Here is a 27,185-nt window from a genome sequence, read left to right as displayed (position 1 = left end):
GCAGGAATAGGCCATTCGGCCCTTCGAGCCAGCACCACCATTCAATGTGATCATGGCTGATCATTCTCAATCAGTACCCCGTTCCTGCCTTCTCCCCATACCCCCTGACTCCGCTATCCTTAAGAGCTCTACCTAGCTCTCTCTTGAATGCATTCAGAGAATTTGCCTCCACTGCCTTCTGAGGCCCTTCTTCAGTCTCGACCCGAAACATCGCCTATTCCTTCCCGCCAGGGATGCTGTCTGACCCGCTGAGTTACTCCGGATTTTTGTGTCCATCTAATGTTTAAAATTTGTTAGGTCTCCAAGAAGGGAGCAGGAATGAAAAAAAAGGAGGTTCCACTCAAACAACTGAGAAACACTAGGATTAGAAAATGTGGCTAAATGAATTAAGCATCTTCACAAAGGTCGGTCTCGGTGGTCACACTGTCACCTGTCCTCATTTTGTAAATTAGAAAAGACCAATGTTCTGCCAGTAATAAAAGTCTCAGCATCTATGAGACGGGAACGAGGGCCAGAAGGTTAATTAAACTACACACAGCATTCGGGGACTTTAATCAACTTCAATCCCACTGTTTTAATGAAATGTGCTGGGTCACATATTGAGACATTAACAGGTTATTCACAGGGTTAAGACAGCTGGTGCACTTTAAACAAAATGTCATTTCATTTTGGAATAGTATGAGAGAGCTGGACGTGATTTTGTGTGTGTGTGTGTGTGTGTGTGTGTGTGCGTGTGTGTGTGTGCGTGTGTGTGTGCGCGCATGTGTGCGCGTGTGTATGTTTGTGTGTGTGTGTGTGTGTGTGTGTATGTGTGTGTGTGTGTGCGTGTGCATGTATGCGTGTGTGTGATAATCTTACAGTGTGGAAACAGCCCCTTCAGCCCAACTTGTCCACACTGGCCAACATGTCCCATCCACACTAGTCCCACTTGCCTGCATTTGGGCCTCATCCCTCTAAATCTGTCCTATCCATGTGTGTACCTGTCCAAATCTGCCGAAGACAGACACAAAATGCTGGAGTAACTCAGCGGGACAGGCAGCGTCTCTGGATGGAAGGAATGGGTGACGTTTCGGGTCGAGACCCTTCTTCAGACTGAATCGGGGAGAGGGAGATACAGAGATAAGGAAATGTGAGGTGTGAAAATGAGACAAAGGGGATGGGGATCAAGGAAAATGTAGAATAGATCATTGTTAGCGAGGAGAAGATAACAAAACAAAGAGATAAAATGTAAACAAGGACAGTCAGACTAGTCGGAGAACTGGGAAGGGGGCAGGGGGGGAGAGAGAGGGAAGGCAAAAGTTAGAGAAGTCAATATTCATACCATTGGAGTGTAAGCTGCCCAAGCAAAATATGAGGTGCTGTTCCTCCAATTTGCACTGGGCCTCACTCTGACAATGGAGGAGGCCCAGGACAGAAAGGTCAGTGTAGGAATGGGAGGGGGAATTAAAGTGTTCGGCCAGCAGGAGATCAAGTAGGTTTCGGGTCGAAGAAGGGTCTCGACCCAAAACATCACCCATTCCTTCTCTCCAGAGATGCTGCCGAGTTAATCCAGCTTTTTGTGTCTATTTTCAGCTCGGTTTAGGCAGACTGAGCGGAGGTGTTCAGCGAAACAATCGCCGAGCCTGCGCTTGGTCTAAATCTTGGTATACATTGGTGATGAAATGTTGTACAGAGTCACACTGTTGGTCAGTTCTTATCCGACTAACTGAAGTAAGGTTATCGACAATAGCATTGAACTGAAAACATCCCCCAAAAGGATCAGTCAGGACAGGAACAAAAAACAGATCAGACACATCGGGCCCCTCACTTACCTCTAGTGTGGTCGATACAATCTTTTCCACAGAAGAAAAATAGGCATCCCACAAGAACTGGGTATGTTGTCGGAAGGCCAGGATTTTGTCATTGTCGATGGACCTGACTGTCGATGGAACCTGCAAGACAATTAAGGAGATGTATTCGTCCAGTCCGTAAAATCCGTGCCAGGCAGCTAATACCTTCACTTCATGCTGGTCCACTCAGTGGCATTTTTCCAGCAGAGGTGAGTTACCACCGACGTTAGTGATAAGTCCAAAGTATTTATTCACAAAATGCTGGAGCAACTCAGACCCGAAACGTCACCCATTCCTTCTCTCCTGAGATGCTGCCTGACCTGCTGAGTTACTCCTGCATTTTGCGAATAAATACCTTCGATTTGTACCAGCATCTGCAGTTATTTTCTTACACTTAGTGATAAGTCCAATGATTTTCTTATTGGCGCTCATGATCACTTGACCTTAGGAGGATAGGGCAGAAGAGGGCTTTGACCCCTGGAGATGAGATGCAAAACTGCAGCATCCTCTTGAAACACGGGGCAAGTGCCCCTCTTGAGACTGAAAGCAGTAAAGCCTTCTATGACCAGATAATAGACAATAGACAATAGGTGCAGGAGGAGGCCATTCGGCCCTTCGAGCCAGCACCGCCATTCAATGTGATCATGGCTGATCATTCTCAATCAGTACCCCGTTCCTGCCTTCTCCCCATACCCCCTGACTCCACTATCCTTAAGAGCTCTATCTAGCTCTCTCTTGAATGCATTCAGAGAATTGGCCTCTGAGGCAGAGATAGACAGCATTGACACATAAATTAACAGAGGAACATAATAATGATTACTATTATTATTATTAGTGACAATCTATAGTGTCTGCTCCATATACAACGCAGAGCTGCCTTCTTTCAAGATGATGTCCTACTTCGCCGATGTTTTAAAGCTGCCTCATCTGGATTACAGCAAGCGATGAAGCACACACTTGATTAGACACGGAGAACTTCAACATTAATTACGAGTTCATCCTGTCACTGGGATTTGAGCCCATGACCTTCCTCGGATGCAATGGGCTACCCACTGAGCCACACTTAATATATTCCTTTATTCGTCTCACACCGGGGAAATTGAAGCCACTAATGAGAGGAGAGGAGTGGAGAGCAGAACAAAAGGCTTGATTTTGTGCACCTCTATGAGGTCACCCTTCTGCCTCCTGCCCTGCAAGGAATAACGTCCTTGCCTGACCAACGTTTCCCTGTTGTCCTCGAGTCCTGGCAACATCCTCGTAAATCTTCCCTGCACTTTTTCCTGAATAACATCATTCTGATTAAACATCCTGCTTAATAATATGTCTGAAGGAACTGCAGATGCTGGTTTGAACCGTAGACACAAGATGCTGGAGGAACTCAGCGGGACAGGCTGCATCTCTGGAGAGAAGGAATGGGTGACGTTTCGGGTCGAGACCCTTCTTCAAACATCGCCCATTCCTTCTCTCCAGAGACGCTGCCTGTCCCAGCATTTTGTGTCTATCTTATCATATCATATCATATATATACAGCCGGAAACAGGCCTTTTCGGCCCTCCAAGTCCGTGCCGCCCAGCGATCCCCGCACACTAACACTATCCTACACCCACTAGGGACAATTTTTACATTTACCCAGCCAATTAACCTACATACCTGTACGTCTTTGGAGTGTGGGAGGAAACCGAAGATCTCGGAGAAAACCCACGCAGGTCACGGGGAGAACGTACAAACTCCTTACAGTGCAGCACCCGTAGTCAGGATCGAACCTGAGTCTCCGGCGCTGCATTCGCTGTAAAGCAGCAACTCTACCGCTGCGCTACCGTGCCGCCCATAATAATATCGTTGCCCATAATAATATCTGCTTAATAATATCGTTGCCCTTTGCACTTAGAAGCAGGTAAAAATCAGGATTTGCCACGCAGCCTGGCCTGCTGAAACTGTACAGTCAGGCAAGCGAGGAGCAAGGCCCATGTTTCTTTAGTCAGTCAGCCAGCCATGTGCTCACACTTGGAGAATGTGTGACAGGAGGAAGCATAAGGAGATGTCAGCAGTCTCAAAGAGGTAGAGAGAAACCTTTGGGTGGAGGGGAATAAGGCAGTGAGTAATATTCATCAACATTGATCAGATGAAAGCAATGATATGAGACAAGGATGGCATTGTCCAAACTGCCAGTGTGTGATTGAATAAAGAATGTGTGTGTAGTCTACTGTGAAATTGATGCTCGGCAGGCTGATTGAAAGATTCACTTCTGCAATCCACCTTCTATTAACTCGACGGCACTGGAAAGGTGTCCTCTCCTCACTGAGCAAGAGCAAACAGTGGGGCTCAAAGTATTCAGACCACGAAACACCTTCAATAAAGCTGAAAAATTAACGTCCGGGGACAAGGGGGAACAGAATGCAAAAGTAAAATGAATGAACAGAAGTCTGCAACCTTTCCAACCCAAAGAATAATGGCCACAATATAATTTACCAGGCACAACAAGAAACAAAGGGTGCCACTCGCTCGCTTAATGTATTTCTGCACTGACTGGGACATTTGAAAAGAACATGAAAACTTCAAATGAGACCAACTAAAATAGAGAGAGATGCTGGGCTAAATCTTTTTCCTTTTATTCCCCTGCATTTTGGAAGTTGATATGTTTAGAGATACCGTGTGGAACACTGAGTCCATGCCACGCAACGATCGCCTGTACACTAGTTCTATCCAACACACTAGGGTTAAATTTGACCCTACAAACCTGCACGTCTTTGGAACGTGGGAGGAAACCGGATAGGGCGGCACGGTGGCGCAGCGGTAGAGTTGCTGCCTTACAGCGAATGCAGCGCCGGAGACCCAGGTTCGATCCCGACTACAGGGGCCGTCTGCACAGAATTTGTACGTTCTCCCCGTGGGTTTTCTCCGAGATCTTCGGTTTCCTCCCACACTCCAAAGACGTGCAGGTATGTAGGTTAATTGGCTGGGCGAATGTAATAATTGTCCCGAGCGTGTGTAGGACAGTGTTAGTGTGCGGGGATCGCTGGTCGGCGTGGACCAGGTGGGCCGAAGGGCCTGTTTGCTCGCGGTGTCTCTAAACTAAACTAAACTAAGCTCCCGGAGAAAACCCACGCGGTCACATGGAGAACGTAGAAACTCCGTGCGGACAGCACCCGTGGTCAGGGTCAAACCTGGGTGTCTGGCGCTGTAATTCAGCAACTCTACCATCATGTCCCTGTGCCGCCCCGCTTGGCTTTCAGCAATATGTTTTACAAAAGAAGTTGCTTGCATCAAGAATTGCAAGGACATGCCAGAAAATGGCAAGAATGACTTGTCAGTAAAGGGATACAGACGATTGAGGCAGCTGGGGGAGTTTGGAATCAACAACAATGGGAGGCTTTCACTCACGGTCTCTGCTGAGCTGATGGATAAGGATGTGGCTGAAATAGAGTTCAGAACTGTGACTGGGCGAGGAAGTACTGCAATCGTGCTGAGACGTTCTCTTGGGGGTTAAGGATAACTTGCTTTCTACGGTGATCAATTAGGTAAATGTCGGAACTGTGACTCTTCCACTGATGGGACAGGGAGTGTCTGAATGCTCCTGAATGCTCCACTTTACTGTATGTCAACAAGAGAGAGGATGAGGCCATTTGGGCCCATTGTGTCCATGCTAGCTCATACAGCAATCCCATTCCCCCAATAATTTTCCCTGTAACCTATCCTCCCGGCCATTATCCATATTCCCATCAATTACCCAACGTCCTGCATCTCATCTACACACTTGGGCCAATGGCTAGCAACCAACCAACCTACGAAGTTCCTTTTCTTGGGGATGCGAGAAGAAACAAGAGAGCTTGAAAGAATCCCTTGTGGTCACCAGAGGACAGAATTGAACCCAGATCACTGGAGATTAACGAGCAGTGCCGTTCGGTTTTCTGAGGATGTTGATGTCTGGGTTGGTAGAGGACCTTGATAATGCGGATAGACACAAAACACTGGAGTAACTCAGCGGGACAGGCAGCATCTCCGGAGAGAAGGAATGGGTGATGTTTCGGGTCGAGACCCTGCTTCAGACTGGAATTGATAATGTGGATGTTGTGTACAAGGCATACTCCTCTTGTATGTTGAGGTTAGTTTAGAGATACAGCGCGGAAACAGGCCCTTTCAGCCCACCGGGTCCGCGACGACCAGCGATCCCAGCACACTAACAATATCCTTTACCCACTAGGGACAATTTTTACATTTACCAAGCCAATTAACATACACGTACGTCTTTGGAGTGTGGGAGGAAACCGAAGATCTCGGAGAAGGATGAGAGGGGATCTTATCAAAACATATAAGATTATTAAGGGATTGGACACGTTAGAGGCAGGAAACATTTTCCCAATGTTGGGGGAGTCCAGAACCAGGGGCCACAGTTTATGAATAAGGGGTAGGCCATTTAGAACGGAGAAGAGGAAAAACCTTTTTCAGTCAGAGAGTTGTGAATCTGTGGAATTCACTGCCTCAGAAGGCAGTGGAGGCCAATTCTCTGAATGCATTCAAGAGAGAGCTAGATAGAGCTCTTAAGGATAGCGGAGTCAGGGGGTATGGGGAGAAGGCAGGAACGGGGTACTGATTGAGAATGATCAGCCATGATCACATTGAATGGTGGTGCTGGCTCGAAGGGCCGAATGGCCTCCTCCTGCACCTATTGTCTATTGTCTAAAACCCTCGCAGGTCGCGGGGAGAACGTACAAACTCCGTACAGACAGCACTCGCAGTCGGGATGGAACCCGGGTCTCCGGCGCTGCATTCGCTGTGAGGTGGCAACTCTACCGCTGCGCCACCGTGCCACCCTCAAGGCCCATGCTTCAAAGCACACGTCGGGAACGGCTACATGCATCACTGCTGACGGACGCGAGGATCATCTGCCTATTGCAGCTCAATGACTGAGGATTGTGGAGATCCAGTCCACTCCCGACTCACCTGCAGAAGGAGCCTCTCATCGCCCACCACCACTGCTTTACTCCAGTCTATAACATCGGCGAACGGAAGCTCCCAGCCATTGCTGAGCAAAACTGGAATGCACGCAGCCTAGGAGGAAGCAAGGACAAAATAAACAAAACTGAATCGCTGAACATGGCCTTCCTTTCAATACTCCTACAGATGCGCCGTCGAAAACGTTTTATCGGGGTGCATCACAGCATGGTTTGGGAACAGCTTCGCCCAACACCGCAAGGAATTGCGGGGAATTGTGGACGCAGCCCAGACCATCACACACTCCAACCTCCCTACCATTGATCCCATCTGCACCTCACGATGCCTCGGCAAGGCCACCAGCATAATCAAGGATGAGTCGCACCCTGGCCACTCCCTCTTCTCCCCTCTCCCATCAGGCAAGAGGTACCAAAGTGTGAAAACGCACACCTCCAGATTCAGCTTCTTCCCAGGTATTACCAGGCAACTGAACCATCCAAGAGAACAGCCCTGAGCAACTATCTACTACATTGGAGACCCTCGGACTATCTTTGATCGGACTTTATTGGACTTTATCTTGCACTAAACGTTATTCACGTTTTTCCCTTTATCATGTATCTGTACACTGTGAATGGCTCGATTGTAATCATGCATTGTCTTTCCACTGACTGGTTAGCACGCAACAACAGCTTTTCACTGTACCTCGGTACACGTGACAATAAACTAAACTACTATAAAGAACATAGAGGGTTTTCAGCTTGTTACTTGCAGTAGGTTAAGAATCACATAAGTGAGGATTGCTCTTTGGCATTTCAGAAGCGACCATCCTGAATAACTGTAGACGCTGGTTTACACCGAAGAGAGACACAAAATTCTGAACTAACTCAGCGGGACAGGCAGCATCTATGGATAGAAGGAATGGGTGACGATTCGGGTCGAGGCCCTTCTTCAGACAGTCTCGACCCCAAACATCACCCGTTCCTTCTTTCCTGAGCAGCATCCTGAATAGCGGTGTGGTCCCTAATTGAATAGTGGAGATACCTGGTTTTGACTTGCGGCAGAAACCATTCAATTATCTTAATTGGATCTGTGTGGAATTTGGTCATTGCAGCCATTTGACACAGAAATTGTCTTGTGACGTGTTTCACGGGACGTGATAATGCCAAGCGCGATTAAACTACATGTCACATAACAAAGGTCTTTCCACTACTGACGTCAGACAGTGCATTACTGAGAGAAACTCCAGACCAACATATCAACAGAATCTGTGACTGTTGACACTGATAATCAAATGAATATTCTATAACTTTATACAGACACAAAAAGCTGCAGTAACTCAGCGGGACAGGTAGCATCTCTGGAGAGAAGAAATGGGTAACGTTTCGGGTTGAGACCTTAGATCATAAGATCATAAGTGATAGGAGCAGAATTAGGCCATTCGGCCCATCAACTCTACTCCACCATTCAATCATGGCTGATCTATCTCTCCCTCCTGACCCCATTCTCCTGCCTTCTCCCCATAACCTCTGACCCGTACTAATCAAGAATCTATCTATCTCTGCCTTAAATATATCCACTGACTAGGCCTCCACAGCCTTCTGCGGCAAAGATTATTTATTTGGTGGTGTTTATTTAGTTTAGTTTAGAGGAGTTGGCTGCGCCTAACGGCTGCGGCTCTCTGGCAGTCTGTTGTCTTTTTTTCTTTTTTTTTGTTTGTGTCGGTGTTGGGATGGTTTTTGTTTCTGTTTTTGGCTGTGTATGTGTGGTGGGGGTGTGTGGTGGGGGTGTGGGGTGGGGTGGGGGGGTGGGGCGGGGGGAAACCTTTATTTTATTAGGTCTCTTCCCCGGGGCGCGGCTCGGCTGCGGGCCTTAACATTGCCGGCGCAGCTCGGCTGCGGGATGTTTCAGTGCCCGGTGCGGCTCGGCTGCGGGCCTTAACATTGCCGGCGCAGCTCGGCCGCGGGACGTTTCAGTGCCCGGTGCGGCTCGGCCGCTGGACTTAACATCGCCCGGTGCGGCCGCGGGACGTTTCAGTGCCCGGTGTGGCCGCGGGACGTTTCAGTGCCCGGTGCGGCTCGGCCGCGGGACGTTTCAATGCCCGGTGCGGCTTGGCCGCTGGACTTAACATCGCCCGGTGTTGCCGCGGGACGTTTCAGTGCCCGGTGCGGCTTGGCCGCTGGACTTAACATCGTCAGCGCTGTTCGGCCGCGGGACGTTTCAGTGCCCGGTGCGGCTCGGCCGTTGGACTTAACATCGCCCGGTGTGGCCGCGGGACGTTTCGGTGCCCGGGGCGGCTCGGCCGGGGGGCCTTCCATCCCCTTGCGGGGGCTGTGCGTGTCGTTTGCCTCGGTAGGGGTCGAGCTGCCTGTCCGTGGGTGCGGGGGGAAGAGAGGGGAAGTTTTGTTGCCTCCATCACAGTGAGGGGGTGTTTGGAGTCACTGTGATGGATGTTTGTGTTGGGGTCGGGTGTCCTGTGTTCTTTTCTTTTTGCTGTATTTTGTGTGACTGCTGAAATTTCGCTCGGTGTTGTGCCGAGTGACAATAAAGTGTTGTTATGTTATGTTATGTTATGTTTAGTGATACAGCGCGGAAACAGGCCCTTCGACCCACCAGGTCCGCGCCGACCAGCGATCCCTGCAAATTAACACTATCCTACACACATAGCGACAATTTACAATTTAACCAAGCCAATTAACCTATAAACCTGTGTGTCTTTTGAGTGTGGGAGGAAAGCTGAGCTCCCAGGAAAAAACCCAAGCGGTCACGGGGAGAACGTATAAACTCCGTACAGGCAGCACCTGTTGTCAGGATCGAACCCGGGTCTCTGGGGCTGTCAGGCAGCAACTCTACCACTGCGCCACCGTGCCTTCTTTCAGCAGCAGATGTGCTGGGAATATAGATGCTCCTTACTTCTATTTGACCTTTCCATCTTGGTATTTCCACAGCCATAAAAGAAAATGCAGTAAATTCCCATCTCCTCGCTACAGAGCTGTGTCAAAGGCTGGATCAATACTGAGTTTCAAATCCATGGCGTTTGTGTCACTGAGTACGCATGGCAAGCAGGCGCAATGTAATGAGGCTTGGCACCAAGTGCGGGTTCACTTTGCACTTCAGAGCAAAGCTGCTGTGCTTCACCTGTAGACTTTACAAAGGGTCATTTCCATGCTGTATCTCTAAATAAACTCAGCTGAATGAGTGGAGAGTGTTCCGTGGAAGGGGATCCAAAACCGAGACTGAGAAAGTTAAGAAACTCTCGGGGTGTTAGTAGAACTAAGGTGGGTACATGGAGTTGATGAAAAAGTCACATACGATGTCATTGCGCTGAAAGGGCTGAATGGCTCACAACTGGCGCAAAAAAAAAAGATCGCACATGAGAAGCAAGCCGAGAAGACGGTCCAGCAATGCAGTGATTAGTCCACTGGCCGCGTCAGCAAATATTCTACCAGTAGAGGGCGGTACAGTGGCGCAACGGTAGAGTTGCTGCCTTGCAGCGCCAGAGACCCCGGTTCGATCCTGACCACGGAGTTTGCACGTTCTCTCTGTGACGGCGTGGGTTTTCTCCATTTGCTCCAGTTGCCTCCCACTCGCCAAAGATGTACAGGTTTGTAGATTAATTGGCTTCTGTACATTGTTCCTATCGTGTAGGATAGTGCCAGAGTACGAGGTAATCGCTGGTCAGCGCGGTCTCGGTGGGCCGAAGGGTCTGTTTCCACACGGTATCTCTAAAGTCTACAGTAAAGTCAAGTCTAAATCCTGATCTCACACTCAGTGGAGTTGAGTTGAGCTTAGTTTATTGTCATGTTTACCGAGGTACAGTGAAAAGCTTTTGTTGCGTGCTAATCAGCCAGTGGAAAGACAATACATGATTACAATTGAGCCATCCACAGCATACAGATGCATGTTAAAGGGTATAACGTTTAGTGCAAGATGACGGTCACCAGTGAGGGAAATAGTAGCTCAGGACTGCTCTCAGGCAGATTAGACGGCCATTGTAGGACAGTGTCCAGATTACACTGGGGATGTTGAGTTTAGTTTAGAGATACAGCGCGGAAACAGGCCCTTCGGCCCATCGAGTCCGCACCGACCAGTGATCCCCGCACATTAACACTATCCTACACCCACTAAGGACAATTTACACTTATACTAAGCCAATGTACCTGCAAACCTGCACGTCTTTGGAGGAAACCGATGATCTCGGAGAAAACCCACGCGGTCACGGGGAGAGCGTATAAACTCCGTAAGGACAGCATCCGTAGTCGGGTTTGAACCCGGTTCTCCGGCGCTGCAAGCTCTGTAAGGCAACAACTCTCCCGTCTTACTCTCCAGAGATGTTGCCTGTCCCGCTGAGTTACTCCAGCATTTTGTGTCCTATCCATATCATCATATCATATCATATATATACAGCGCGGAAACAGGCCTTTTTCGGCCCACCAAGTCCGCGCCGCCCAGCGATCCCCGCACACTAACACTATTAACACTATCCTACACACTAGGGACCATTTTTTTACATTTACCCAGCCAATTTACCTACATACCTGTACGTCTTTGGAGTACCTGTACCTGTCCATGTACCTGTCTATCTGTTTCTTAAGTATTGGGATAGTCCCCACCTCCACTACCTCCTCTGGCAACTTGTTCCATACACCCACCACCCTTTGTGTGAAAAACTTACTCCTCAGATTCCTATTAAATCTTTTCCCCTTCACCTTAAACCTATGTCGTATTCCTAATGGAGTCAAGCTGATGGATGATGAGGAAAGAGATGGGGAGGGGGAAATGGGCGATGGAGGCGGTGGTAATTGGAGTAGCTGACTGTCTAAAAGAATAAGTAAAGGCAGGTAGGTATGTGGCAGTTTAATGCCCCAGGTAGAAATTGAATGAATGGGTTAAAGAATAAGTGAACCAAAGGCCAGAAATTTGAAATCACCATTTCAAATATTTTGCTTTCATATCTCATGCAAAAAATGATGTTGATTGACTCGCATTCCATTTCTCACATTGTTCGCACATAGCGCACACATAGAGGGCATTGTGTTACCTGAAGTGATTCCAGAAATCGGAAAGAACCCAATCTCCTCCCTCTTGGAACAAGGCAGAAGGTGGAATTATGCAGCAATTCCTGATAGTCATACCTGCAAAAAAACAAAATCAAAGCACAACTAGTTAGGCTGCAGACCCTCATTTGCACGAGGCACACTTATTTTAAACAAATTAAACTGTGCACTCTGAGACAGTTTGCTCTGCGATCTCCACACTCTTCCAATTCTCATCATCACAGAGTCATACAACGTGAAAACAGGCCCTTCTGCCCTCCTTGCCCACACCGGCCAACACTAGTCCCACCTGTCTGCGTTTGGCTCATATCCTTCCAAGTCTGACCTATCCCCAGTCTGAAGAAGGGTCTCGACCCGAAACGTCACCCATTCCTTCTCTCCAGAGATGTTGCCTGTCCCGCTGAGTTACTCCAGCATTTTGTGTCCTATCCATGTACCTGTCTATCTGTTTCTTAAATATTGGGATAGTCTCCACCTCCACTACCTCCTCTGGCAGCTTGTTCCATACACCCACCACCCTTTGTGTGAAAAATTACCCCTTAGATTCCTATTAAATCTTTTCCCCTTCACCTTAAACCTATGTCGTTTGATCCTCTATTCACCTACTCTGGGCAAGAGACTCTGTGCGTCTACCCGATCTATTCCTCTATGATTTTATATACCGATCTATTCCTCTCATGACTTTATTCACTGATTCTGGGTTTGAGGGGGGGGGGGCTATGTTTCAGCTACCAAGACCCTAAACTCAGGAATTCCCACTCTGAACATCTCTGAGTTTCCTCCTCCTTTGACATCCTTAACACTCACAAGAGGTGAAACTGGTCAGATAGCAGACATGGAAGGAGAAACAGTATTAACATTTTAGGCAGAAGAGCCTTGATCAGGCAACCATTTCTATTTTCAAAATGTTGCTGTAAAAAAAATCCTGAGGACATGACAGGTATTTTGTTAGAGTAATTATTTATTTATTTGTGTCAGGTTAAAGTACACACATCCCTCCCTGAGCCCCTCTCTCATTCTTAAAGACGGACCTCAAAACCTACCTCTTTGGTCAAGCTTTTAGTCATCAATAATGATGCTTGGTGTCAACGTTTACTGACTGATGCCTTGTGAACTGCCTTGCTATGTGTAACCATATAAAGTTTCTAGATAAATTCATGACTGTTAAAGAGTTTTCAACTCCTCATTATAAAAAGTTCGAGTAACTCAATGTGTAAGAAGGAACTGCAGATGCTGGTTTACACCGAAGATAAGACACAAAATGCTGGAGTGACTCAGTGGGTCAAGGAAGGCAGATGCTGCCAGCCCCGCAGAATTACTCCGGCATTTTGTGTCCGTCTTCGAGTAACTCATTGTTTGGAGGGCTCCCAAAATCAGGCAGCTCCATTTTGTTCATGGGAGTAGAATTAGGCCGTTGAGTCTCCTCCGCCATTTAACCATGGCTGATCTATCTTTCCCTCTCAACCCCATTCCCCTGCCTTCTCACCATAACCTTTGACGCTCTTACTAATCAAGAACCTGTCCATCTCCCCTTTTATTCAAGCAATGCTGTCGTGTGTTTGGGTGAAGGTAGAGCGGTCGTGGGGATGGGGGGGTCGTGGTGAAATGGTGAGATGGTGGGAAGGATTTAAGACGTTCTGATGTTACAAATGGATCACCCGGAAGCAGCCCCTTTTAATCCCATTAAAATCATTTGCAAAGCCGCCTTCACAACCCATTGGATAAAGTCACTTACCATTGGCGTCCATCATTTCCAAATTGCCAACTACTAATTCAAAACTTTACTTTAAACTTTAGACCTTTGCGATACAGTGCGGAAACAGGCCCAAGCCCAAGCTGATCAGCGATCACCCCGTACACTAGCACTATCCTACACACTAGGGACAATTTACTATTAACCTACAAACCTGTCGGTTTATATTTAGATTTTTTAGATTTAGAGATACAGCGCAGAAACAGGCCCTTCGGCCCACCGGGTCCGTGCCGCCCAGCGATCCCCGCACATTAACACTATCCTACACCCACTAGGGACAATTTTTACATTTGCCCAGCCAATTAACCTACACACCTGTACGTCTTTGGAGTGTGGGAGGAAACCGAAGATCTCGGAGAAAACCCACGCAGGTCACGGGGAGAACGTACAAACTCCGTACAGTGCAGTGCCCGTAGTCAGGATCGAACCTGAGTCTCTGGCGCTGCATTCGCTGTAAGGCAGCAACTTTACCGCTGCGCCACCGTGCCGTCGGTGTTTGGAGTGTGGGAGGAAACCCGAGCGCCCGGTGAAAACACACGTGGTCACAGGGCGAAGGTGCAAACTTGGTACAGACAGCAGCCATCGTCAGGATCGAACCCGGGTCTCTGGCATCGTAAGGCAGTAACTCTACCGCTGCGCCATCGTGCCGCACCTTATTTCGAGGTATTGTTAAAGTGTCAGCACTTGGTTTTGCATGAGGTAATAAGGTCACTGGTCTGTCAAAGCCTCCGTGCTGTCCTGAAAAATGCTGCCAGGTAAATGGCATCAACCCAAATGCGAGGAACTAGCAGGGAGGCTGTGCTGTTCATTTTGCCGTGACCCTGATGAATCCAAGATCCAATCTCTCCTGTAAATGGCAGAACAGAGCATTGGCAGCCCAAATAATTCAGGCTAAAGATACTAACTCCAATTTATTGCAAGGCATAAAATTGTAGCAAGATAAATAAATCAAAGTACATTACTCCCTCTGGTGCCTATAAACTGGTTTTTAAGACCAATGCAACAAAGCCTTGAGTTTCATTGTCTGTATAACTCGTCCAGGACTAGAAGTCATAGCCTCAGAATTAAAGGACGTTCTTTTAGGAAGGAGATGAGGAGAAATTTCTTTAGTCAGAGGGTGGTGAACCTGTGGAATTCTTTGCCACAGAAGGCTGTGGAGGCCGTCAGTTGGTATTTTTAAGGCAGAGATAGGTAGATTCTTGATTAGTACAGGTGCCAGAGGTTATGGGGAGAAGGCAGGAGAATGGGGTTAGGAGGGAGAAATAGATCAGCCATGATTGAATGGCAGAGTAGACTTGATGGTCCAAATGGCCTAATTCTACTCCTATCACTTATGACCTTATCACCTAGCTCACAGCCAACAATGGACCATTTTCTTGATCATCGTTACGTTTTTGCATATCTTTCATTAATCTGTTCTACATCTCTCTGTATCACCATCTATATCGCTCGTTTCACTTTCCCCTGACTCTCAGTCTGAAGAAGGGTCTCGACCCTTCTCTCCAGAGATGCTGCCTGACCCGCTGAGTTACTCCAGCTTTTTCCATTGGTTTAAACCAGCATCTGCAGTCCCTTCCTACACCTTTCATAATTCTTAATGCTCTTTATCAGTGATTGGGGAGAAAGCAAACCTAGTGATCCAGGTCAAGGATTCAGCCCCGTTAAAGGGAATTTACCCGTTGCAGGATACGGGATGACCTGACACTCTATTCATATCGAAGGACAGAGCCTTTGTACAAAGCTAGAATGAAGCATGTTGCATGGGGAATTGTAAAAGCACAATGACTTCCATCTCATTTCTGGCTTCACAAATGCATAAACAGCTCGATGTTTCCACAATGAACAACCTGCCCTCCATTTGCCAATGTACCTGCAAAGCTGCAGCAAATAAGAAATTTCATTGTTCCGCTGCATCAATGAAATAAAGATACAACTTTCAACGTTCAGCTTGCTGAATCTTAATGAGAATCCGAGGGGCAACCTTTTCACACAAAGGGTGGTGGGCGTGTGGAACAAGCTGCCAGAGGAGGTAGTTGAGGTTGGGACAATCCCAATGTTTATGAAACAGTTAGACAGGTACATGGGCAGGACAGGTTCGGAGGGATGTGGGCCAAACGCGGGCAGATGGGGATTAGTGTAGCTAATTGGTCGGTGTGGGCAAGTTGGGCCGATGGACATGTTTCCACGCTGTATCACCCGATGATTGTATGGATGCACAAGGATGTACTCAATGACCAACATCCACACATCGAAGGTATATATTCACAAAATGCTGCAGTAACTCAGCAGGTCAGGCAGCATCTCGGGAGAGAAGGAATGGGCGACGTTTCGTCCACAATGGACTCTGTCCCTCTCTTCCCCTCCCACTTCCCAGATCTCCCTCTATCTTCCTGTCTCCACCTATATCCTTCCTTTGTCCCGCCCCCCTGACATCAGTCTGAAGAAGGGCCACGACCCGAAACGTCGCCCATTCCTTCTCTCCCGAGATGCTGCCCGACCCGCTGAGTTACTCCAGCATTTTGTGAATAAATACCTTTGATTTGTACCAGCATCTGCAGTTATTTTCTTATAACATCCGCACATCTCTCTGCTGGGAAATTTCAAAGACTCCACAGTATTTAAGTGGAGGCAGTGCCCACTTTTAATTTTTTACCCTGACATTTGCATTCGCAGTGTTGAGAAATGAAGCTAACTCCACTTGACCCGGCATGGATTGAGAATATTAAATTACCCTGCATTTTCCACAGCCAGCAGACCATTGGGGCTGCAGCGTGATTTTATTAAGAGTCGCAAGCATTAATCTTTCATAAACATTTATTAGGTTTTGATGTCTGGTGTGTAACACCATTAACAAATGAATTTAGGCCAAGCTGTAATCGAGTCACACAGCGCAATGTGTCGTTTCCCTGTGGTGCCTGCATCTCGCTAAGTAAAGAACAAAATTTCTAACTTCATAATTGACTTTGGGACCTATGTTGTTGGACTAATGGTCCAGGGAATTCAGGGAATCAGAGCTGGGGTTTTTAACTGGGCAAGGAGAATTTGATTACAGTTTTTCAAAACTGGAAACTTCAAGCTGTCATTTGTACACCACCTCCTGTCCTCTATATTTTAATCAGAAGACGATAAGCATGTAGAACAAATGAGCGATAACTGGTGAAGTGTTTTTTAGGCTTTCAAGCCCTGTAAAAGAGATTAGTTTAGTTATGAGACCCAGCATGGAAACAGGTCATCACTCTGAAGAAGGATCTCGACCCAAAAGATTTTGTGTCTATCTTCGATGGAAACAGGCCATTCAGCCCATCTAGTCCACACCGACCTTCAATAACTCTTTGACACTTTAATCCCCTTATAGAAACGTATAAAATCTGCAAAAGGACTGAACAAGCTAGATGCAGGAAAAATGTTCCCAATGTTGGGGGAGTCCAGAACCAGGGGCCACAGTCTAAGAATAAAGGGGAGGCCATTTAAAACTGAGATGAGGAAAAACTTTTTCACCCGGAGAGTTGTGAATTTGTGGAATTCTCTGCCACAGAAGGCAGTAGAGGCCAATTCACTGGATGAATTTAAAAGAGAGTTAGATAGAGCTCTAGGGGGCTAGCGCGATCAAGAATTATGGGGAGAAGGCAGGCAAGGGTTACTGTTTATGGATGATCAGCCATGATCACAATGAATGGCGGTGCTGGCTCGAAGGGCCAAATGGCTTCCTCATGCACCTATTTTCTATGTTTCTATGTTTCTAAATGCTGACTTCTTTCCCATTGATCAATGCAGCAATGGCTTGTTAGTTATAAACTCCTCGTGGAGCTCCCGGTGAGAGAGGTTAAGAGTGTTTTATTGTCACATGTCCCAGAAAGGACAATGAAATTCTTACTTGCAGCAACACAACAGAATATGTAAACATAGTGCACTGTAAACAATATAATAAACGAGAGAGAAAAAAAAAAAAGGTCCCTATATTTCTGTATGCAAAATGTCACAGTGCCGTTCTTGAAGTATTTCTGCCCAATTTCACATCCTAGTTCGGAAGACATGGTGGCGCAGCGGTAGAGTTCCTGCCTTACAGCGCCAGAGGCCTGGGTTTGATCCTGCCTACAAGTGCTGACTGTATGGAGTTTGTACGCTCTCCCTGTGACTGCGTGGGTTTTCTCCAGGTCCTCCAGTTTTCTACCACACTCTAAAGACGTGCAGGTTTGTAGGTTAATTGGCTTCTCTAAAAATTGTAAATTGCCGCTAGTGTGTAGGATTGTGTGAGTGTACGGGGTGACTGCTGGTCGGGACGGATATGGTGGGCCAAAGGGCTAGGTTAATCGGCTGGGCAAATGTAAAAATTGTCCCTAGTGTGTGTAGGATAGTGTTAATGTGCGGGGATCGCTGGGCAGCGCGGACCCGGTGGGCCGAAGGGCCTGTTTCCGCGCTGTATCTCTAAATCTAAATCTAAATTTCCACACTGTATCTCTAAAGTTTAAAGTAAAGTCCAAAGATATGTTCAGCATACCAAAGAGAGGTGTAATCCACTGTTGTTTAGTTTAGTTGAGATACAGCATGGAAGCAGGCCCTTCAGCCCACCGGGTCCGTGCTGACCAGCGATCCCCGTACACTAGCACTGTCCTACACACTAGGGACAACTTGACCATTTTTATCAAAGCCAATTAATGTACAAACCTGTACATCTTTGGAGCGTGGGAGGAAACCGGAGAAAACCCCATGTGGTCATGGGGAGAACGTACAAAACTCCATACAGACAGCACTCGTAGTCAGGGTCGAACCCGGTATCTCTGGAGCTGGAAGGCAGCAGCTCTAACACTGCACCACCATGCTGCCCAAGGCACATTCTAGGTACTGGAATCCAAAGAGAATATTTCTTGTACTAGGAAAGAAATCTGGAGATGCTGGTTTAAATCGAAGGTAGACACAAAATGCTGGAGTAACTCAGCGGGTCAGGCAGCATCTCTGGAGAGAAGGAATGGGTGACATTATGGGTCGAGACCCTTCTTGAGACTGATGTCACCCATTCCTTCTCTCCAGAGATGCTGCCTGACCCGCTGAGTTACTCCAGCATTTCTTGTACTAATTTGCTTTTCACAATCCTATGTGGTCTTTTCTGTTTAATCAAAAAATACTTTATTCCAGTCATAAATATTTACAAAACATTTTCTTTTCAAAGCTCCATTAGACATTCCCAGAGGTTAAACATTCAATACAGATATTCATTGCCAAATTTATACAGATTTATACAGAATCCCTTCCCTTATTTGGAGGGGCGTCTCCACCATACCCTGTTCCCCATGTCCAGCAGTGGAAGACTGTGGTCCTCCCCCACAGGGCCTTGGCGTTGGCTGCACTGAGCTTCAGTGCGTCCCTCAGCACGTACTCCTGCAGTCTGCAGCGGGCCAGTCGGCAACATTCCCCGACTGACATCTCGCTCCGCTGGGAGACCAAAGCTCGGGCAGACCAAAGCGTCTTTCACCGAGTTGATGACCTTCCAGCAGCACTCGATGTCAGTCTCTGAAAGCGTCCCTGGGAACAGTCCTCTGTGACGGAGTTGCTCGGAATAAATCGTGACAGGGACCCCTGCAAACCTCTCCAGACTCTCTTGGCAAATCCACACTCTGTGAAGAGGTGGGCCACCATCTCCTCTCCGTAGCAGCCGTCCCGAAGGCAGCGTGCGCCGGTAGTGAGGTTCCGGCGGTGCAGGAAGGATCTGACTGGGAGGGCTCCCCTCACCGCCAGCCAAGCCAGGTCTTGGTGCTTGTTGGTGAGTTCTGGCGATGAGGCATTTTGCCAGACAAGCTGGGCAGTCTGCTCTGGGAACCACGCCACAGGATCCATGGAGTCATTCCCCTGCAGTGCCTGCAGGACGTTCCGTGCTGACCACTGCCCGATGGACTTGTGGTCAAAGGTGTTGGTCCGGAAGAACCTTTCCACGAGCGGCAGATGGTGCGGCAATGTCCAGCTGACTGGCACATTGCGTGGCATCTGCGCCAGGCCCATCCTTGGCAACACCGGGGACAGGTAGAACCTCAGCAGGTAGTGGCCCTTGGTGCCCACCTGCCTTGGCTCTACGCTCCACCTGATGCAGCCACACACGAAGGTGTTAACTGTCCCTACTTCCACAGATGCTATCTGACCTGCAGAGTGTTTCCAACATTTTCTGCTTTCATTTCGTACTTCTAGCATCTGTATTTCTTTGGAATTCCACGTTTTTTTTTTTTAACTGCAGCTGCATTCTGGTTCCTAATTTAAGAAACAAAAATACTTTACCACCAATTCATGCACAGTGGAATGTGGCAACGCTTCAGATCTTAGACCAGAACATCTGCCTAACTTACTATTGCTACCAACTGGAAGGACACGTACAGCTGGCACAAGACAACACCACTGTCGTCATGAAACATCCCATCCTGACCTGAACTGGGTTGAACTGATTGAAAGATACAGGCCCTTCGGCCCCAGGACTCCATGCCGACCATCGATCACCCTTTTTTGCATATCTTTCATTCTTTTGTTCTCTATCTCTCTACATCACTGTCTACATCTCTCATTTCCCTTTCCCCTGAAGAAGGGTCTTGACCCGAAACGTCACCCATCTGTGGAATTCTCTGCCACAGAAGGTAGTTGAGGCCAGTTCATTGGCTATATTTAAGAGGGAGTTAGATGTGGCCCTTGTGGCTAAAGGGATCAGGGGGTATGGAGAGAAGGCAGGTACGGGTTACTGAGCTGGATGATCAGCCATGATCATATTGAATGGCGGTGCAGGCTCAAAGGGTCGAATGGCCTACTCCTGCACCTATTTTCTAGGTTTCTATGTTTCTATTCCTTTTCTCCAGAGATGCTGCCTGTCCCGCTGAGTTACGGCAACATTTTGTGTCTATCTTCGGTCACCCGTTCATGCCCGTTCTATGTTATCCCACTTTTTCGTCCACTCCCTGCACGCGAGAGGCAATGTACAGAGGCTAATTAACCTACAAAACCCACACGTCTTTGGGATAGTGGGAGGAAACCAGTAGCAGCCGGAGGAGGGAAACCATGCAATCACGTGCAAACTCCACACAGACAGCTCCTGAGTTCAGGATCGAACCCAGATCTCTGGTGTTCCGACACAGCACCTCTTCCAGCTGGGCCACCTTCGTTGGAAATGTATTGGAGATGGGTCAAAATGTTGACACTCCCTTCAGGGGAGCAACCTCGCCTCTCAAGAGATTCTGAGTTCAAGATGGCTTCCCACCACTTCCTCCAGGGTCAATTGGGCACAGATAATCGTGGCCTTCCCGGCAATGGCTCTACTCCAAGAGTAAATCGTAAACATTCATAACTGCGCCACGTATTCAGAGAACGTGTCAGCAACACAAAAGCAATTTGACTGGTGTTTTAAGTTGAGAAAAACAAGCACCAGCAAGTTTTTTCTCCGACAGCTGGAAGTCATGTGAGATTTGTGGCAGAGTTAATGAAATCCGAGCTTGACTCAGGGACCCAGCCCTTCCACAGTAGGGCAGCCAGCCCAACGCATTCATTCGGCCTCCTTTAGAAAGCAACATTGCTTTGTATTTTGCCATTGACTTCACTTCATGTTTATGTCTCTAATTTACAGTACAGGTCCGCCACTGATTTTCCGCCACCCTCGGTTCCAGGGCCTTTCTGGAACATCTGCTTTGCCGGACCAACGGAGGTCACGGCCTTGGGAGGCCGAGATACCGACCCGCGAAGCCGGCGGTGGAAGTTGGCTATGGGAACGGATCTGCCGGCTCCGGCTGGACCAGAATTCCAGGGCCTCGGCCGCAGGGGGGAAATTCAACCCACCGAGTCCCCCAACCAAGCCGAGTCGGCCGCGGAATTGCCCTCTGAAGACCGAGTGTCCTCAGAGGGCAATTCAAGTTTATGTTTAATGCCCCTCTCTTTAATTTAAATTATAATTGCATTCTCTTCAGAAAGTACCTCACTAGCTGTAAGGCATAGCCGGAATTACAAATGGCACCAGAGAAATGAAAATGTTTTCCCACAGAATGTTCTCCCACGACACAGTGGTGCAATGGTAGAGTTGCTGCCTTACAGCGCCAGAGACCCGGGTTCGATCCTGACTACGGGTGCTGTCTGTACGCTCTCCATGTGACCTTGTGGGCTTTTCCTGGGTGCTCCGGTTTTCTTCCACATTCCAAAGGTGCACAGGTGTGTAGGTTAAATGGCTTCGGTAAAAATTGTAAATGATCCCCACTGAATAGGATGGTGCAAGTGCATGGGGATCGCTGGTCGGCGCAGACTCGATGGGCCGAAGGGCCTGTTTCCGCGCTGTAAATCTAAACTGAACTAAGGATTGATGGAGAATCTTGAGTTGGGTTGAAGGGGTTGTTTCAAAGCTGAATGACTCTATGGCTCTGATGAAGTGATGTGGCGGTCACAGTGGCGCAGCGATAGAGTTGCTGCCTTACAGCGAATGCAGCGCCGGAGACTCAGGTTCGATCCTGATTACGGGCGCCGTCTGTACAGAGTTTGTACGTTCTCCCCGTGACCTGCGTGGGTTTTCTCCGAGATCTTCGGTTTCCTCCCACACTCCAATGACGTGCAGGTATGTAGGTTAATTGGCTGGGCAAATGTAAAAATTGTCCCTAGGGTGTGTAGGATAGAGTTGGTGTGCGGCGATCGCTGGGCGGCGCGGACCCGGTGGGCCGAAGGGCCTGTTTCCGCGCTGTATCTCTAAATCTAAAATCTAAAGGAATGAAGGAGCATTGCTGGAGCACTGCAATTGGCAATACAACTTCGAGAAAGAGTGGAAAATGCTCATGGAACTGGAAGGAAATGAGGCATTTGGCAGGGTAGCAGAGAGTTGAAATGCACTCAAGACGACACGAACAAATGAAATATTTCCTTTCCCTAATATTTCTCAGGGACATGCTGTTGAACTCAATTGCGGAGGCCAAGTAACCAGCTGGTGGGGCCTTTTCAGGAGGCTGTTTTCAGTGCATGTATAAAATATGAATTATCCTCACACACATGGAGATAATTCTCCCTGGTCAAGTGTGACATAATGATTTATAAATCCGCACTGTAGTTACAAGTGAGTGTGGAGAGAAATTGTTAACTCCCTTCTAATGGTGGCCAAAAAATCAATTGCAATGCCAGACAATGATAACAACTTCAATCTGAAAATCATTTTGTGCCGGCTTCATCCATTTTAATTGATTGCTCTGCATGTACAATCACGCTCTATTCGACAAAGGTATGAAATGTGCACCACCCAGCATATGTACAAGGATTCATACCATCTCGTCCTAGACTTTCTCTTTTTCTTCCCACCCTCCTGTGAAGGATAGTTCGGTTTAGGTTTATTATTGTCAGGGTGAAAAACTGTGTTTTGCGTCCAATTCAATCAAATGGTGGTGGGTATATGGAATGAGCTGCCAGAGGGGGTACTTGAGGCAGGTACTTTAACAACATTTAAAAGACATTTGCACAGTTACATGGATAGCAAAGGTTGAGAGGGATATGGGCCAAATTGGAGCTTGACAGATTCTTGATTACTACGGGTGTCAGTGGTTATGGGGAGAAAGCAGGGGAATGGGGTTGAGAGGGAAAGATAGATTAGCCATGATAGAATGGCGGAATAGACATGATAGGCCGAATGGCCCAATTCTGCTCCTCTAACTTATGAACGTGGGCAATTGGGAATAGTGTAGATAGAGCATCTGGGTTTTCTTGAGCAAGTTGGGCCAAAGTGCCTGTTTCTATGTTGTATGACAATGACACGAAGTCAGACAATATTATATATGAATAGACAATAGACAATAGACAATAGGTGCAGTAGTAGGCCATTCAGCCCTTCGAGCCAGCACCACCATTCAACGTGATCATGGCTGACCATTCTCAATCAATTCCTGCCTTCTCCCATTCCCCCTGACTCCGCTATCCTTAAGAGCTCTATCTAGCTCTCTCTTGAATACAATCAAGCCAAACTCATGTACAGTAAACTCAGGTAGAATGAAGAGAAAGATACATTGTGCAAATCAGTTCCAGAGAAAAAGTCCAATGTGTACAATGAGGTAGATTGGAGAATTGGGGCTGCAACCTACCTCATGGAAAGACCCTTCAAAAGTCTGATAATAGGTGGGAAGCAGCTGTTCCGAAGTCTGTGGTCCATGCTTTAAAGCTTATGTATCTCCTGCCTGATGGCAGCGGGGAGGAATAGGAGTGACCAGGGTGAAGGAATCACAATTTGAGTATGGTCTGGCAGGCACAAGCAGATATGCTGGTGTAACATTGCAGAGAATTGTGGACACAGCCCAAACCAACCTCCCTCCATTGACTCCATTTAAACTTCACACTGCATGGGCAAGGCCACCGGCATAACAAAGGACGAGTCACACCCCGGCCACTCCCTCAACTCCCCTCTCCCATCAGGCAAGAGGTAAAGAAGTGTGAAAACGCACGCCTCCAGATTCAGGGATAGTTTCTTCCCAGCTGTTATGAGGCAACTGAACAATCTGACCAACAACTAGAGAGCAGTCCTGCGCTACTCATTGGAGACCTCATTGGAGACCTGCGGACTCTCTTTAATCGGACTTAACGTTGCATTAAACGTTATTCATGTTATTCCCTTTATGTATCTACACACTGCAAATGGCTCGATTATAATCACGTATTGTCTTTCCGCTGACTGGTTAACAAGCAGAAAAGCTTCCTCGGTACACGTGACAATAAACGAAACTAAAGGAACTGAAACTGAACCTTGGCATAACTACCTGATATAACCAGCAGCAATGCTTATATTACCAAACACAGGGAGCCAATTCTGGGTATTGAGTTAGAGCACTAAACACAGACATTCAAAGGAACAACATCTGTAATTGCATCGGAACTTCCAGAAATTAAATAAGGCCCACATTCTCAGTGAAAGTGTCCAATTCACATACCTCCCAGAGGCATCACAAGGCTCTTGTTTTCGCTATTCGTAAGCATGAATTTATTTATATTAAGCCTAAGGCACATCACTGAGCTAATGGACTGAATGGACACCAATAAATCTCAGCCTGAAGAAGGGTCTCGACCCGAAACGTCACCCATTCCTTCTCTCCTGAGATGCTGCCTGACCTGCTGAGTTACTCCAGCATTTTGTGAAATAAATCTCAGCCTCTCTGTCTCTGGAACAAATAGCTTCAACACCCAGCACTGTTTTCACTAATTACAGTTAAATCACAAATTCCGCATTCTCCTTTTCTGCAGAATGGATTTGGAAAAGAGCTACGCTGAATTATTTACTGCTTTGAAAACAAAATATAATCACGAGAGATTAAGGGAAAGGGACTTTGAGGCATCTGCTGGTTGAAATGCTGATGAGCTTAAGTGGAGTTTGGTGAAGTTACCTGCAACAGTGGCTGGCTGCCTGCATTGGCCACAGGTTGCAACTGATGCAAGGACTGATGCTGTCCATTGACGAGTTCTTTCTGTCCACTGTTCGATGACTGAAGGTGGTGAATCTGTGGAATTCATTGCCAGGGAGCCAATTGTGCTGTGGTGGCCAATGGATAATATTAAGTTGGAGATTCACAGATTATTGATTAGTAAGGGTGTCTGGGATTATGGGGCAAAGGCAGGAGAATGGGGTTGAGAGGGAAAGTAGGTAGGTAGGTAGGTAGGTAGGTAGGTAGGTAGGTAATTCCTTTTTGTGCACAATCCGCAGGCATTGCCACTTTCATTTCACTGCACATCGTGTATGTGTATGTGACAAATTAATTTGACTTGACTTGACTTGAGGTAGGTAGGTAGGTAGGTAGGTGGCACAGCGGTGGAGTTGCTGCCTTACGGCACCAGAGACCCGGGTTTGATCCTGACTACGGGTGCTGTCTGTACAGAGTTTGTACATTCTCCCCGTGACCTGCGTGGGTTTTCTCCAAGATCTTTGGTTTCCCGCCCACATTCCAAAGATGTACAGGTTTGTAGGTTAATTAGTTTGGTATAAATGTAAAATTTGAAAATTTGTCCCTAGTGTTGGATAGTGTTAGTGTGCGGGGATCGCTGGTCGGTGCGGACCCGGTGGGCCGAAGGGCCTGTTTCTGCGCTGTAGCTCTTTAGTTCCTTCTTACGCATGCACAATTTAATGTTGGATTTTGCTTTATTGGTGTATGGAAGAAAATGGTTGAAAACCTAGCCCGTGTAATAATGTTGTCAAGATCCGTGAATGAGATAAGAGCTGTGAACTATTACACAGAATACAAAATCATGAGAGGAATAGATCGGGTAGATGCACAGAGTCTTTTACCCAGAGTAAGGGAATCGAGGACCAGAGTACATCGGTTCAAGGTGAAGGGGAAAAGAGTTAATAGGAATCTGAGGAGTAACTTTTTCACACTGTGGGTGTATGGAACAAGCTGCCAGAGGAGGCAGTTGAGGCTGGGACTATCCCATCGTTTAAGAAACAGTCGGACAGGCACATGGATAGGACGGGTTTGGAGGGTTATGGACCAAGCGCAGGCAAGTGGGACTAGGGTAGCTGGGACTTTGTTGGCTGGTGTGGGCGAGTTGGGCCTGTCTCCACACTGTATCACTCTATGACTCTCTGACTCTATGATACCCTGGCTTACCACTCACCATTGTTGCCAAGGCTGGAGTATCTAATGCAAACCCTCCATCTCAGGCAGCCCTGCTCATTGAAACAATTTCTTCAGCATCTCCCACATTTCGATTACCATGCTCAAAGAAAACACGAAGAAAATCTTTTTATTTGAAGGTCCAATGATTTTGATTACAGCAGGATCCTGGAGATTAATTTTTAATGATTGCAAATTGTGAAACAATCTTGGAAGGTTTAACAACCTGATTTCCATCCCCAAGTGCAGATGATCATCAAATCAAAGAGTATTGAAGAGGCCATTCAACTCCTGACATTTGTGCTAGTCCTTTGAAAGAACATCCTTTTAGTACCATAGTTCTGAAAATCTTCATTGTTTATGTTTTTTATCCCGAATCCTTTTGAATGTGTACATGTGACAATAAAGTATAATTGAAGTGGACATTTCTGGGCCCAAGGACAAAATGGCACAGCATAACCATAGAAACATAGAAAAATACGTACAGGAGTAGGCCATTCAGCCCTTCGAGCCAGCACCGCGATTCAATATGATCATGGCTGATCATCTAAAATCAGTACCCCCTTCCTGCTTTTTCCTCATATCCCTTGATTCCTTTAGCCCGAAGAGCTAAATCTAACTCTCTCTTGAAAACATCCAATGAATCGGCCCCCACTGCCTTCTGGGCCAGAGAATTCCACAGATTCACAACTCTCTGGGTGAAGAAGTTTTTCCTCAACTCAGTCCTAAATGACCTACCCTTTTTTCTTAAACTGTGACCCTGGAGAGACTGTGTGTTGAGAACAGAAGATATCGGAGGCTGGAAACTGTAACGTCCAGGTTCAGGTACAGCTTCCTCCTGCCAGCCATCAGGCTATTAAACACTACAACCTCCAAATAAGTTCTGAACTACATAGACTTGGGGGGCATTGCTTTTGTCCTTTTGCACTATTATCGTTTGTTTGAGTTTATGTATATATATATATATATCACATCACACATCACAAAGACAGCCTTCTTCCACCTCAAAAACATTGCCCGTCTCCGTCCATCCCTCTCC

General features: G+C 47.3%; 1 protein-coding gene across 1 annotated transcript in view; it reads right to left on the bottom strand.

Annotated features, from left to right (window-relative positions):
* Positions 1-27,185, bottom strand: part of LOC144606907 (exostosin-1-like) — a 219,473-nt gene that overhangs the window by 48,217 nt on the left and 144,071 nt on the right. Inside the window, exons 2-4 of the mRNA XM_078423388.1 lie at positions 11,800-11,893; positions 6,771-6,878; positions 1,812-1,931 (exon numbers count right to left, since the gene is read on the bottom strand). Of these exons, the coding sequence (XP_078279514.1) occupies positions 1,812-1,931; positions 6,771-6,878; positions 11,800-11,893 (322 nt within the window). The remainder of the gene's footprint in view (positions 1-1,811; positions 1,932-6,770; positions 6,879-11,799; positions 11,894-27,185) is intronic.

Source organism: Rhinoraja longicauda, chromosome 27, assembly GCF_053455715.1.
Source record: "Rhinoraja longicauda isolate Sanriku21f chromosome 27, sRhiLon1.1, whole genome shotgun sequence".
NCBI classification, from domain to species: domain Eukaryota; kingdom Metazoa; phylum Chordata; class Chondrichthyes; order Rajiformes; family Arhynchobatidae; genus Rhinoraja; species Rhinoraja longicauda.
The sequence above is the reverse complement of the archived record's forward strand: the minus strand, read 5'-3'. Positions and strand labels throughout refer to the sequence as shown.